A 15,119-nucleotide genomic window follows, 5' to 3' on the forward strand; every position below is an offset into this window, starting at 1 on the left:
ATATTTGTGTTTTCTTCCCAACGTAATTAAAAGTGTCTTGTATTTCATGCAATGCTTTGTTTCACTTATTTTGGGATTTACTCCAAAGAATATGGAGATCAAAAGTGCATGGGCAAGCTCCCACTCTTCTATCCTAGACTAGCTGGTTTGGAGAATAACCTCTTGCCGTAGCTCCATACTCAGTCATCATTGGCAGATTAAAATTCCATCCTTATTTCACAAGCACGAGTTGAGAGGTAGCCCAGCCTTGACCTAGCTACCTACCTGAACTGCAATTGCTCAAGTGTAACAAGTATGTATATTGATAACATATCCATGTCAAATGTGTGCCATAATAGTTCTTTGTGAAGCCTTCGCCTATTCATCAAATGAAACAAACGCACAACACAGTCCACCTTTCTGGTACAGACCCTCCTGCACTGCTAACATCATTCTCTGCATTCTGTGGCAAAGTCAATCAGTTCACTGCATTCCAAACCTTGCCCCAATCCAATTTGTACACTACATTTCCTCCAAGAAACTCAGGACAGTACCTGTGAAGATTTTCTCATTGTATCATTGCAAGTCTGTAATGTGGGTTAGGCCAAGACCCAGGATCAGCCAGTGCCTTCATGGCACAGTGGGGAATTGGGGTTCTCTTGTTAAATATTCCCTAGACCAGGGGTTCCTAACTGGTGGTACTCCAGATGTTGCTGAAAGACAACTCCCATCGTCCTCAACCACAATAAACTGTAGCTGGGGATGATGGGAACTGTCATTCAGCAAGATCCAGAGTATCCCAGGTTGAGAACCCCTGCCCTAGACAAATATCATCGCCGTCTTTCATCACACAAGGCTGTATTTTACAGAGAAAAATATTTCCAGCCAAGACTTAGAATGGATTGGGGATTATTCCTACACTCTTACAAAGTGCCTTTTCTATTCTCTCTCCCGCAGATCAGGCATAACAGCTGACCCAGGGATTCAAGTAAGACAGAGACAAGGATGATTAGTAGGACACGTGGTACGTCCCTGCAAAAGTCTAGTGCCCTGCGCAGCTATAGATAGACAAGAGGCAATCAATTCAAACTGCAAGGCAATTGCTTACCAAAAAACTCCACTTGAGAAGGAATGAAACTGAGGACAGAATCCATTTTAAGTAACAAAACAAGTGTTTGTATTTCACACATATCCACTTAAAATGGGAATTCAAAAAATTACAAAAAATGTAAAATATTCCAAACATTCTTCCTTCCATTTCTGAAGCAGTAATTAAAAATGAAAGTACTTTATTTGAAATATTTGCCATCCAGGCACAGCTTCAAGATAGGAAAAACTTAAGGGTGGCCACCAAGCAGGGGGCTAACCATATGTGTACCCCTTTCCTTTATTTTGAGTGTCATTCACTTGTCACAAAGTTGAGTGGGGGAATCAGATAGCAGCTTGGGCAGGCACAGAGTTAGTCATTCCAGTACATTTCTCCCTGTGATAGCAAAAGCAAAGAGAAGAAACTACTGCAGGCCAGTGTTGTATAGACTTCAACAGTCCAGCTGCAAGTCAGCAAAAATCATGTTTTCCTTTGAGGCTTTCGAAATTTGCTTTGGAGAAACACTCTTGGAACGCAGAGGCCTTCCTTCTTGTTCACAGTTTCTCGCAGCACATATTCGTTGACCACTTGCTCATATCCCACAGACAGAAAAAGCTGAGCCAAGAAATCTGATGGAGAAGAAAAAATGGTCTTATTTAGATGGATATGCAAACATGAAATTTGTTTTGTAGTAGAGAGCCAGCCTTGCAGTAGCAAGTATGAATTGTCCCCTTGGCTAAGCAAGGTTTGCCTTAGTTTGTACTTGGATGGATAACTATATATGAACACTCTATTCTAAGATATTCCCCTCAGGAGACAGGGCCATATGTAGAATATCTGCTTGCAAAAGGTCTCAGGTTCAATTCCTAGCATCTCCAAGTAGGGATGGGAAAGACTCCTACCTGAAACCTTGGAGAGCTGTTGCCTATCGGTGTAGACAATACTGAGCTAGATGGACCAATGGTCTGATTCAGTATAAGGCAGTTTCTTATGTACCGGTGAGATTAAAGAGACCCTAAATATGCAGGCTACACTTCTCAAACTAACCATGCTGAATGTAGCAAACTGTTCAACTGAGGACAAAACTCTGCACACACTTCTTGTAGTTGTGTCTGGACACTGTTTTTATTGAGCAAGTCACAGGACTCATGCATATGCCTTCACAAGAACCCTGTCTGTCCAAAAAAAAAAAAAAGTCTATGAAACTGCTAGCGTTGCCTACTTGGATTCTAGGCAGGAATGGGATTCTAATGTGAACTCGATCCCTTTCCTCCCATCAGCTGTACTGTTGAAAGCGATGTTACACATGCAAATAACAAATATCTATTTTCCTAGCATGTCAAATACATATAATGTCTAGCATAAAAAGGCGACCCAGGTCTTTAGACGCTTCTATCTACACTGATGGAAACCATATACCATCAAAATAATCTCAATGTAAAAACATTTTGGTCAGGATCTAAAGACACCAGCCCAGTAGAATTCCTTTTCCTTAAGCTACTGAGCCTCATGCCATATCATAATCTGCTTCTGAAACTCTCCCCAGTTTCAGAGGCATACTGTCATACTCTACATCTTGTAGAGACTGTTGTTCCAGGAAAATAAGTTTAAAGCACCACTGTGCTCACAGGACTAATTTTGCAACTTTTCAATCCTACCTTTTGAATGGTTAGCGATAGAGGCCTCTAGATCAGGCCTGGACAGGTTGGAGCTCTGCAGCTGTTGACTACAACTCCCATTATCCCTGGGTATTGGCTGCTATAGATGAGGATGATGTCCTCATCAGTCCAATATAGTCCAACAGAAGCTATGAAGCCTCAGGTAGGCCATCCCTGCTCTAGATAAATGTAGGGGTTTTGCAGCAGGCAACAAAAAAGCAGTTCACAATTCTAACACAGATGACAGGCAGTTCTTGCCTTTCAGCTTTTGTATCTTAAAAATTATGGAGTTAAGCTTGTTCTTCTTTCCTTCAAAGCTAGCTGAACTTTAAGTGACCAAAATTAAGATCTGGATTAGGATTTTAACTGTAGTCATATGTGACCTTCAAAAAACTAATAATCCTCCCTACACTTCTGGATGTGTAAAAAAGGAGACTATTACAATTTGTAAAAAGCACTGCAAGATGTTAATATAATTTATGTATTACTACCAATTATAAGCCAGGGGACGCTACAGAATCCTTCCTGCTACAACGCTAGAAGAGACCACACTACGGACTAACGGAATCCTTAGCTTCACATTACTGCTATGGAAGTTAAATAGCAGCTTTCCTTCTCTGAAACCATGACTTTCACATAAAGTGTATTAAAAACATAAGTGCATCCCCTTAACCTGATTTAAGCCTCATATGTGTAAGCAGCAATTCTACGAGAAATAGTTGGCTTTGTACTGCACTGTAATACTGCACCTCTGGAGCCCTGATCCTAACATCTGCACTCGCTTGCCTACATAATCAGAGTTATAACCTGCTTCGCCACCTTGATCTGGCATAGCTGGTACTCCACATATGAATCACTCCGCTCTTTCAACTAACAATATTATCTTAAGCCAGTGGCCTCAGAAATAGTGAGAATGAATTAGGCAAACACTGTAAAGCACCACACAGAGTACACATGTTAGATTAATAACTACAGAATTCCATAATCTCTTGCTTTGTAGAAAGCTGCAAGGACATTCAAGAAATTCAAGGAAGCCCAACATAACAAAATGAGAGCAAGTGGACTCACCATCTTTGAAGAAATACGATCTTGTTCCATCTTGTCTAACATAAAAATATTCTCCAAGTTTGCTAGCAGATTTAAACCTCAGCATTGCATGATCATAAAGACCATAATCTCTAAAAAGCACACATTTGCCTGGTTTTAACACCTGTCAAATATTTCATGTATTAGTGAAATTGACATTTTAAAATACAGATGTAGTACTATATAATAAAAGTGGAACAGTCTCCCTAAAGCTCAGTTCTTTCAGATATATTGACAACAAAGACTATAAACACTAGTAGTTTTACTTCTAAGATAACAAAAATCTTTGCAGAGATCTCTCTGACTGCTATTATCATAGTTCTTACTAAACAAGTTTCTAAACATGATTTTTTAAATTATTCCCTATTAACATAGGGAATAAAAACTAAATAAAATGTCTACTGCAAAATTGTATTTGCTATTATTATAGCAAATGAAAATAATAAAATTTCTACTGGAAAATGTTCTGACATATTTTTCCTAAAATAGATTCCACAGCCCAGAATCAATTCTGGTATTTGTTTCTATATGAAAAGAGTAAAAGGTAAATTGGCCATATTTTACGTGCAAGTTTACACTGAAGGACTTCCAAAGAGATAGCTGTGTCCATCTGTTGCAACAAAACCAACAATGAGTCTTGGGGAACCTTCAAGAGTAACACATTTGCTTTAGCTCAAGCTTGCATGAACTAGGGCAGGGGCAGGCAACTTTGGGTCTCCAGCTGTGGTTGAACTACAACTTCCTTCATCCCCGGTTGTAATTCAGCAACAGCTCTACCCTGCTATTTCATCCTTTTCATGCATGAAAAGTTATCATTTAATGAGAACATAGTTGTCATGAAATATTTTATGCTCATCCCATTTATTAGCCCACAAAAGACAGCTAAATTAACTCTTCACTCTACATTTTAACAAGGCACTAGAAGCAACATTTGCATCAAGCTGAATGGAAAGAGACCACGGTTTGGTCAAACTACAGAATTCCTACCCACTGGGAAGGAATGTAACAATAGCTTAAACCATTAACCATTGTTAAAATTTATAATTTATTTCTACACAGCCCTTCCAAAATGGCTCAGGGCAGTTTCTGAATTTGTTCTTACAAAGCCCCCATTAATTGAATAAATTTGTTAATTGAAATGTGTTAATTAATTTGTTAATTAATTGAAAATGAATTTGTTCTTACGAAGCCCCCATTAATTTCAAGTGGGCATGTGCAGGAGATCTTGCCAGTGGTTTGTAGCAAACAGTTACAGAGGCATTACACATTATCCTGCAATTTAGAATTCCTATTGGTAAATCAAATCTGAGATAATTATATTTGTGCATGTAAACTATATTCTTCAATCAGCAGAGTCCTTTTCATTTCTACCTGACATGTATTTATTAACTCAAAAAGAGCTTTTCTCTGCAGGTGTTCAGCACTCTTAGTGAGTGCTGAATATGTTCAACATTTCAGAGTTTGTTCTGATGATTGCTTCATCCAGATTAAGAATTTGCAGCTTATATCAAGAAATATAAACTTAGTTATAAACCAAGGGACATCTCTCTCATCAAAGCATAAATAAGATGGGGAATGTGATCTTCATTTCTAAGTATTCAAACACTCCCTAGCAACGGCTTTGAAATCTTCTAGTAAGTCATCTAATTTTTTAGAAAGCTGCATCTCTTTGTGCTGCTTTATTCACTAGGAAAGCAATACTGCAAATAGTGAAATGGTAAAAAGGTGGGGAAAAGACCAAGAATTAATTTTAAGAATTTAACAGATGCAAAGGAAAGAGGTGGTCTTACCCTGCCAGACTTAAGCTTGTACTTTGATGCTGTTTGTTTGACATGGCTAAAAGAATGGATAACATTAAGAAACCCTAGAATTCTGGACTTGGAAGGATTTGATAGAAGGTTTGGATGGCATGCGTATCTGTGGTATGAAAAAAGTAAAATACACAAAGACTTTTTGAATCACTATGTGAGAAGGAGTTTTAATGAGGGTGTGGTTAAAATATAAAAATTGGTTGGAACCTAAAACTCCGTTATGGATATCTCCGATTGAAGGTTTATCACGCAAAGAAGTAAATATGCAAATGTGTTGGGGTACCTATAGGGATTTGTTACATTTTCAAGACAAGGATTGTAAGTTAAAAAGTTTAACTGAAATACAAAATTTGGTTAGAGATTGGTTTCAGTATCATCAGTTAAATGAGATATATAAGAAAGACTTTAATGTTGGATTTGAGGATCAGATTTCAAGTTTTGAGAAGGAATTATGTCAAAATGATGAAAAATTAGTTTCTAAAATGTATAAACTGTTACTTCTGGAGCAGACAAGAGAGGAAGTGGTTAAAACGACCATGATAAAGTGGGCTCAAGATGTGGGGCGTAATATAGAAATGGCAGCCTGGGAAAAGTTATGGAAAACTGATTTAAAATTTACTGCATGCTATGCTTTAAAAGAAAATTATTATAAAATGATGTATAGATGGTACTTGACACCCAAAAAATTGGCATTAATGTATAAAAATGTTTCAAACAAATGTTGGAAGTGTGGACATTCTGAAGGTACTTTCTTTCATATGTGGTGGACCTGTGGGAAGGCTAAGGCCTATTGGGATATGATATATAATGAGTTAAATAAAATATTTAAAATGACATTTCCTAAGAAGCCAGAATCCTTCCTACTGGGAATAACACAAGGTTTAATTTCTACAAATAATTTAACATTCTTCATGTATGCTTCTACGGCGGCCAGAATAATATATGCACAAAAATGGAAGAGTAATGAACTGCCTTCAAAAGAAGATTGGCTGATAAAAATTTTGGAATATGCGGAGATGGCAAAACTTACAACACTGATAAGAGTCCAAAGCTTAGAATGTTTCAAAGAAGATTGGAAACCATTTTTGGTGTATCTAAAAAACTATTTTCCTACTATGGACCTTACAGCTGGATTTGAAATTTAGAGAGGGGGGGGGGAAATGCAGGTTGGGTAGACTAATTGTGTTTGTAAGGGTTTAAATTTATGTTTTGAATTATTATTATAGCAAGGGTAAATTTTATAGCTGATGTTTCACGAAGAGAGATGCGCGGGAAGTCCACTTCTGTTTATTATGTTTGTTATGAATGAATATTATTACTGTTAAAATCAATAAAAATTCAATTTGGGGGAAAAAAAAGAAATGGTAAGAAGGTGAAGTTAAAAAAAGCCAACTTCCTCCAAACTGCAGAGATGATTATTAATGCTGATTTATATCTAGCTTTCATTATTGCATCTGTGATCTTCCAGCAGTCATGGCCATGGAAGAGCTCCAATCATCCTGGTCATAGTATGGGGCTAGTCACCCGAACATGCAAAACTGGGCTAAGGGAGCCCAGCCCGGTTTTGCACACTCGTAAGCCCGATCCCGGTGGCTACACGGTGGCAAACCTGCCTATGAAGCCTCCTTCTAAAATGAGGTTAAGGGAGAGAGCGCTCTCTTAACTTTGTTGTTGTTGTTGTTGTTAATTGTGTGTCAGCCGCGGCTTCTTGCAGCCATGGCTGGAACACTTGGGGGGAGGGGGATCCCCGTAATGCACTGTGCACTCACATCGTGCATTATTGGGGCTCTGGGGGGGTGGAGCGATGCATGGCAGCACGTCCCGGCACCCCGAACCCTGGAGCTGCCGGGAGTCTGGTTGTCTGGGCAGGCAATCCACCTGCCCAGGAATGGACAGGAGATCGTCTGTGGGGAGGGTAAGAGAAACCTGCTCTCCCCACAAACTTCCACGGAGCTCTTCTCCTTGATCGTGAGAAGTGCTCCATTATGTTTGGTCACATCATACGTAAACCCAAGGCCAGGACGACTCCCATAGAAACGTGTTGTGTGAAGCAGCCCTTGCTGCATACGTGCAGCAGCTTTTCAGAGCAGAAATGTCATTTTTGTGGCAAAAAGAGAGCTGAGAGTCAATACATTCTTGCTTACCTTATAAACATTGTGCAAAACTAAGTGCATCTTCTCAGGATGGATAGCAGAAAGTACAAATATTAACATCACAACATCCAGAGACTCTGGTGGAACATTTTCTAGAAGATCATCTTTGGTAAGGTCACACTGGAACACTTTGCATCTCTGGGTAGCGTATAAAGGGTTTTGCTACAAAGTGAACATATTTCTTCTTAGAGGAGAAACATTCACAATCATACACCTTGAGTCTGCTTTTAGAAGTGAAGACACTGAAGCATCAAACTAAGGAATAGTACAATTTTGAATTGTTTCCATCTTTTTGATTATTCAGTTTCAAATTTGCACATAGGTGCCAGTACTACATTCTTTTTCAGTCAGCTGACACAGATATGTACCATTAAAAATGGCTTACATCCAAACTAAAGTTGCACCAATGAGCCAGCATTTTCTGTCCAACAGGGAAGGGGTAATCTTCGCTTCCCTCTGCCTCCCAAAATTATGCCCAAAGGTCACACAGCCCTTCTGTAGATAAAGGTAGGCTTGACCCCGAAACGTTTCAGAGACCATTATAAAGGCCTCCGAAACATTTTAGCTGGGGGGGCGGGCTTCGGCGCTGGCAGGGGAGGGTGTACTCATCCCTCCCGCCGCATTTCCCCTGCTGGCGCTCCGTTATTTTCAAGCCCCTCAGGGTGGCAGCATTCCTCCCTGCCACCCCGTTACCCTCATCGGCCAGAAGTGGCTGGAAGTAGCAACTGCACATGCGCTCATCGCGCACGTGCCGCAGACTCTTCCCATGACTGGAATCTGTCCACAAGTTCAGCAGTTCTCTTTGCAGACAAATGCTGTAATAATGGACAGCGGAGGTGAGGAGGGAACATCAAGCAGGTTATTGAGGACAATGTACACGAATACAGTATTCTCAGGTTTTTATAACACCTGAACAGGGCTTTTGTGGGTAACAATAAAACATTACTGTATACAGCAAACATGTAAAAGAGATTAAAGAAGGAATAGAAACTCATCCTCTTTACACAGAGCGAAAATAGAATTTCAGATTTTTATTTACTTATTTTTTAAGAATTCCTATCCAACTAAGCTAGTTTAAAGCTATCATGATGGCTTATAACTATTAATCAAACTACCTATTACTAAAAAATAATAATTTTGTTCAAAAGCATAACCTAGTTCACCAGTACAGTATCCCCAGTTTCTATAACACCTGAACAGGGCTAAAATACAGACACTCACTGGGCAATCAACTCTTCATTTTCATGCCCAGTTATCTCAATGTGGAATAGGAAAGAAAAGAGATCCCTGCTAGCGGCTTATTTCCATACATACAAATGAGCCCCTGGTGGCGCAGTGGTAAAACTGCCGCCCTGTAACCAGAAGGTTACAAGTTTGATCCTGACCAAGGGCTCAAGGTTGACTCAGCCTTCCATCCTTCCGAGGTCGGTAAAATGAGTACCCAGAATGTTGGGGGCAATATGCTAAATCATTGTAAACCGCTTAGAGAGCTTCCAGCTATAGAGCGGTATATAAATGTAAGTGCTATTGTTATTGCTATATTATGATTTTGTTGGGGGGTGGGGTGGGGGGGTCACATGTAGTCATTTAACATGTAAGCCAAATGCAAAACTGAAATGGGATAAAGAATTGACATATTAGGCTAAGTGAATGTGTGAACAAGTGAGGAGAACAGAACACTATATCCCAAACAAATTAGAATCTCCAAACCTCAGTACAATCTCTTCCTCACTTTCTCATCTCTTTTAGCATCCTTAATATATTTAAGCATTTCTTATGAGGGGGGAAAATGAGTCAAATATTTCACCAACCTTTACATATTCTACAGCTCGAGGAGAGAAGTCACAGGCATAAGCAAAGATATTCAAATCTTCTTCTAAAAGTGGAAACAAGCAATTCCCAACACCACAACCGGCTTCAAGAATCGTAAGCTTCTGGTCTTCAAACTGTATGGTGCAGAAAGGATCACATTTATAGACAGATAGATAGATATATCACTTTTCAACAAAAAGCTTATAAGCAGCTTACATAGCAAAAGGAATGAAAAAAGTGAGGAAAACAGAGACATCAGCAACAGGATATGGAAAACATGCAAAGCTAAATAAGAGCATTTTTTCCCTCTGCCAGCAGAGAACCACCAGCTTAAAAGGTGCTTCTTTGCATAGTTAGAATTTGTTACATCCTTTCAAAGCAAATGAAGTTTCCATTCATTAAATACCAGTAGTATAGAGTAGAGATGTGCACGGAACCCAGCAGGGGAAGTTCGAAGGCAGGGGTGGGGTCTGACTTTAAGGGTGGGGGAGGGTGCACTTACCCCTCCCACCGCTTCCCCCCCCCCGGCGCTTCGTTATCAAAGGCTCCTTCGGGGCGCTAGCATACCTCCCTGCCACCCTGTCTCCTCTTTGCCCAGAAGTACTGGGAAGTACCTGGCATGCGTGTGTGCATGCTGTGCTCGTGTGCACATGTTGTGCAGGCGCTCGCGCAAGAGCAACATGCGCACACGCGCCCAGCACATGCATGTGCGCCAGTTAAGTTCCTGGTGCTTCTGGACAAGGAGGAGTCGGGGCAGCAGGGAGGTATACTGCCGCCCCGAAGTTGCCTTTGATAACCGAGCGCCGGTGGGGGGGAAGTGGAGGGATGACCAAGTGCACCCCCCGCCCTTAAAGTCAGACCCCACCCCTTCTAACCAGCTGAACAGCCATATTATGAATAATATGAACAGTCATATTAGCCATGATCAGCTGGATAGTTGTCATTTTCCAAGGTGGCCCCCAGTGGCTAAATGAAGCATTTAGGCAAGCATTACAATGTGCAGCTTCCACAGAAACTGAGAGCCCCTTTGTGAGAGTAGGGCCTGTGTGCATCAAAGAACTGACTAGCATCTTCAAAAATATATTACTACATTCAGTCTTATAATGGAAAACGCAAATGCAGCCTCACAGAATAAGTGAGATGCATCTACCCCTCTACATAGATGTGAGATTTTGCCATCAAGATAAAAATTAGCATTTTTAATAAGACTAAACAGGTGATGGCCTGTTTGCTCAAATAAACATTTCTACAGTAGCCCTCAGCTGCCTTCCACTATTATAGAACAGAACATATGCTCACTTCACGGCAAGCTTTTAATTCTCCAAACTCCCTAGTCGTCCAGTGCCTGTCTTTGAAAAAGTTGGTGCTGTTCCTTTTGTAAAACAGATCCCAGTTCTTCTGAGCTTCTTTCTCGAGTTTTAGTCGTTTAAAGTCAGACACCAAGACCTGATCTTTTGCCAGTTTTTCAACTTCTCCTGGGCTAAGTGTTCTTGCCTTGTGTCCTCTTCTTTGAAGAGCTACATCTTCACAATTTGAGGTGATTACATCAAGTTGAGCAGCAGAAGAGTCACCTTGTGGAGGCCTGGAGTCAGTCATATTAATTAAGGATACTATAATTGCTTTGTTCTTTAGTCAGCATAATTGTTCACCTCACATATCAGGCAAGAAGATCTAGGGAGACAGGGAAAAGGTTAGTATTTTGCATCCCTCGCTGAATGCGTTACAAAAATGACCAAGGGGTCTCCTTAATGTACTATTTCCTATTATCATCACTTTTTAAACATGCATTTATATCTTTAGAGAACATCATCTGAGAACATTGCCCAAGTAAAAGGTGAAAGAACTGTCAACCCTCCTGGATGGACCCGTATATAGTGTTTCACATTTAACCCATGCCAGTAACATGCCACTTAGTCTAAACACTTTCTACCATCAGCTTTTCCCATGCACACCCCACAAACTGCAATGTAGGAGGACAAGTTCACAGGAGCCATTTTCAAACCTCCCACTATTGTACTTTTTAATCACAGTATGCACCAAAGTATTCCTATTATTTTCGCTACATTTGCATGTAAAAGATAAAGGCATCAGATACAACTATTTCCTTCTCTCACACTATATGCAGCAGGATAAGTGATAAAATAATTGTTTCTTAAGCCCAGAAAGACAAATAATGTGCAAGATTCTGGAGCCAACGGAAGTGAGGGGGGGCCCGAACGGACTGGGGCTGGAGTGAGGGGGGGGGCCGAACGGACTGGGGCTGGAGTGGGGGGGGCCGAACGGACTGGGGCTGGAGTGAGGGGGGGCCGAACGGACTGGGGCTGGAGTGAGGGGGGGCCGAACGGACTGGGGCTGGAGTGAGGGGGGGCCGAACGGACTGGGGCTGGAGTGAGGGGGGGGCCGAACGGACTGGGGCTGGAGTGAGGGGGGGGCCGAACGGACTGGGGCTGGAGTGGGGGGGGGGGCCGAACGGACTGGGGCTGGAGTGGGGGGGGAGGCCGAACGGACTGGGGCTGGAGTGGGGGGGGAGGCCGAACGGACTGGGGCTGGAGTGAGGGGGGGCCGAACGGACTGGGGCTGGAGTGAGGGGGGGCCGAACGGACTGGGGCTGGAGTGAGGGGGGACCGAACGGACTGGGGCTGGAGTGAGGGGGGGACCGAACGGACTGGGGCTGGAGTGGGGGGGGGCCGAACGGACTGGGGCTGGAGTGAGGGGGGGGGCCGAACGGACTGGGGCTGGAGTGAGGGGGGGGCCGAACGGACTGGGGCTGGAGTGAGGGGGGGGCCGAACGGACTGGGGCTGGAGTGAGGGGGGGGCCGAACGGACTGGGGCTGGAGTGAGGGGGGGCCGAACGGACTGGGGCTGGAGTGAGGGGGGGGGCCGAACGGACTGGGGCTGGAGTGAGGGGGGGGGCCGAACGGACTGGGGCTGGAGTGAGGGGGGGGGCCGAACGGACTGGGGCTGGAGTGAGGGGGGGGCCGAACGGACTGGGGCTGGAGTGAGGGGGGAGGCCGAACGGACTGGGGCTGGAGTGAGGGGGGAGGCCGAACGGACTGGGGCTGGAGTGAGGGGGGGGGCCGAACGGACTGGGGCTGGAGTGAGGGGGGGGGCCGAACGGACTGGGGCTGGAGTGAGGGGGGGGCCGAACGGACTGGGGCTGGAGTGAGGGGGGGCCGAACGGACTGGGGCTGGAGTGAGGGGGGGGCCGAACGGACTGGGGCTGGAGTGAGGGGGGGCCGAACGGACTGGGGCTGGAGTGAGGGGGGGCCGAACGGACTGGGGCTGGAGTGAGGGGGGCAGATCGGACTGGGGCTGGAGTGAGGGGGGCAGATCGGACTGGGGCTGGAGTGAGGGGGGCAGATCGGACTGGGGCTGGAGTGAGGGGGGCAGATCGGACTGGGGCTGGAATGAGGGGGCAGATCGGACTGGGGCTGGAGTGAGGGGGGGCAGATCGGACTGGGGCTGAAGTGAGGGGGCAGATCGGACTGGGGCTGAAGACGAAATGAAGATGGGGGGAAGACAGGGAGAACTAGGGGCGCAGATGCTCTGTGCCGGATCAGCTAGCAATTTTTTATTACTCAGTCAGATTTCAGTTTTTTTCAGTACCCATTCACATTTCAATACCGGAACAAGCTTTTCTGATGGATAATATTTTATGATGGACAAGATTAACTTGTCAGAGTTTCTTACTGAGACAAGCTTTTTTGATGGGTGGGGTTTTAGGAAGGCCTATACCATCAATTTTCATTACTCTGTCAGATTTCTGTACTGGGATAAGCTTTTTTGATGGGTAATGTTTTCTGATGGACTGGACCACAATTTTTCATTGCTCTGTCGGGGTAGGGGCACAGGTTACAAAGGGAGAGACTGAGGGTGCTCTTTTCTTGCCAGCTCTGCAGCATTTCGCAGCACTTTAAATCTGCCTTAATAAGCACCACTGTAGTCTTTACCTCTTTGTATTTCAGAGTTATTTGGTGCCAAATAACACAAGCAACAAAATCTGATGCTTTTCTGTAGAATTTGGATTTGTTTTATTCCAATTTTGAAAAAGGTAATAATATCTGACAAGAATTGTGGGCAGGAAAAAAGAAAGCTGCTTTCTTTAATCATAATGAGCATGCTCCATTACTAGCTAAGAACACATTTTTGCTATACTGGCGCATCAGCTACCTCAAAAACCTCTTCTAGAAAGGAAGTACAGCAGTAGAGGCACCTGCACAAAGCATGGGAGAGAGCACCTAGCCTCACTTAGCTCTCTGCTGCTTCCACCTTCATAATTATTCTTGAGGGGATATAAAGAGAAGTTGTGCCATTGAGTTGGTGTCGACTCCTGGCGACCACAGCGCCCTGTGGTTTTCTCTGGTAGAATACAGGAACGGTTCACCATTGCTTCCTCCTGCGCAGTATGAAATGATGCCTTTCAGTATCTTCCTAGATTACTGCTGCCTGATATAGGTGCTTCCCATAAACATACTAGGCAAGTCATTTCCCCGCTGTGCCATTAAGGGGCACTGAGGGGATATACTTGCATTTAATTATCAAATGGGAGGCAGTGGGCCCTGATCCATATCTAGCAACACTCTCCCCCCCCACCTTCCACCCCAAAGAGAACTCAGAATTCTTTGTTATTCCAAAATAGGAGGCATTGATCAGGATACATCAAGTTCCTGCCAGGTTTGGTTCCTTTTCTTGAAAGAGTTTCACCTTGACACTGGTCGAAGAACTACAGTTCTGGGGAAAGTGAGGGAGCCAAATACAATTTTAAAACCCTATGTTTAGTCTACCTCAAAAGGTTTTGTGGGTCCCTTAAAGATCAATAAAGTTATTGTGGTGTAAGCTTTTGTGGACTGGAGATGCTTTTCATCAGAGGCATGTTTTACAAGCACATACATACACAAAACAGTTTTTGTTTTTTTAAAGAGTTTGTGAACAGCGGGGCCAAGTAAGTCTATCATATTTAACTCTGATCTACCTAGTGGCTCAGCCGAGCTCGCTCGTCCCCGCTCTTTTGACTATAGAAGCCAGACCAACTTGTTCCTTTCTTTTCCCTTCCCTTCTCCACCCCAGGAGCAACACGGGCTTTTCTCATAGGTGTTTTCCTATGAAGGTGCCGGCAGTGGCCGTCCTTTCGCTCCCTGGCAGAGGATGCGTTTTGCATGCAGAGGGTCCCAGGTCCAGCCCGGGCAGCATCTCCAGTTCAAAGGCTCTCGTGCAGCAGGGCTGGGAGGAAGCGAGTCCTCGCTTGAGGCCGCTGAGAGGGCCCCCGTGCTTAAACGGACCAAGCACGGGTCGGCCTCAAACAGCCCCCTCCTTTGCTTCCTTCCTTCCTTCCCTTTTTTTTTTTTTTTTACCTGGCGCTCCGCACATGTTCAGGAATAACCTTCTCGCCGGCGACGCTGCCGCCATTTCTCACTCCCACGAGAGTCTCCTTCCTCCACTGTAGCTCCCCGCCCGCTTTCTCGGCCTCGTCGTCGGCCACGGGAGGGACAAGAGTCCAGGCGGCGGGTGTGCTGAGCGTGGCAGGCCGTCGCGG

General features: G+C 43.9%; 1 protein-coding gene across 2 annotated transcripts; it reads right to left on the reverse strand.

Moving 5' to 3' along the window:
• Positions 1 to 1,132: 1,132 nt before the first annotated feature.
• On the reverse strand, positions 1,133 to 15,077 carry METTL6 (methyltransferase 6, methylcytidine). 2 transcript variants are annotated; one of them, XM_053265014.1, is made up of 6 exons: positions 14,938 to 15,077; positions 10,886 to 11,257; positions 9,586 to 9,720; positions 7,766 to 7,936; positions 3,793 to 3,934; positions 1,133 to 1,695 (listed from the first exon to the last, which is right to left on the reverse strand). In XM_053265014.1, the coding sequence occupies exons 2-6, from the start codon at positions 11,180 to 11,182 to the stop codon at positions 1,547 to 1,549; spliced, it is 894 nt and encodes a 297-aa protein (XP_053120989.1). In that variant the 5' UTR covers positions 11,183 to 11,257; positions 14,938 to 15,077; the 3' UTR covers positions 1,133 to 1,546. The 2 variants fall into 2 exon arrangements, 1 of the variants encoding a protein (XP_053120989.1); XR_008310329.1 differs by having other exon boundaries at positions 1,559 to 1,695; positions 3,793 to 3,902.
• Positions 15,078 to 15,119: the final 42 nt, after the last annotated feature.

The sequence above is a fragment of the Hemicordylus capensis genome, chromosome 6, assembly GCF_027244095.1.
Source record: "Hemicordylus capensis ecotype Gifberg chromosome 6, rHemCap1.1.pri, whole genome shotgun sequence".
In the NCBI taxonomy this organism is placed as follows: domain Eukaryota; kingdom Metazoa; phylum Chordata; class Lepidosauria; order Squamata; family Cordylidae; genus Hemicordylus; species Hemicordylus capensis.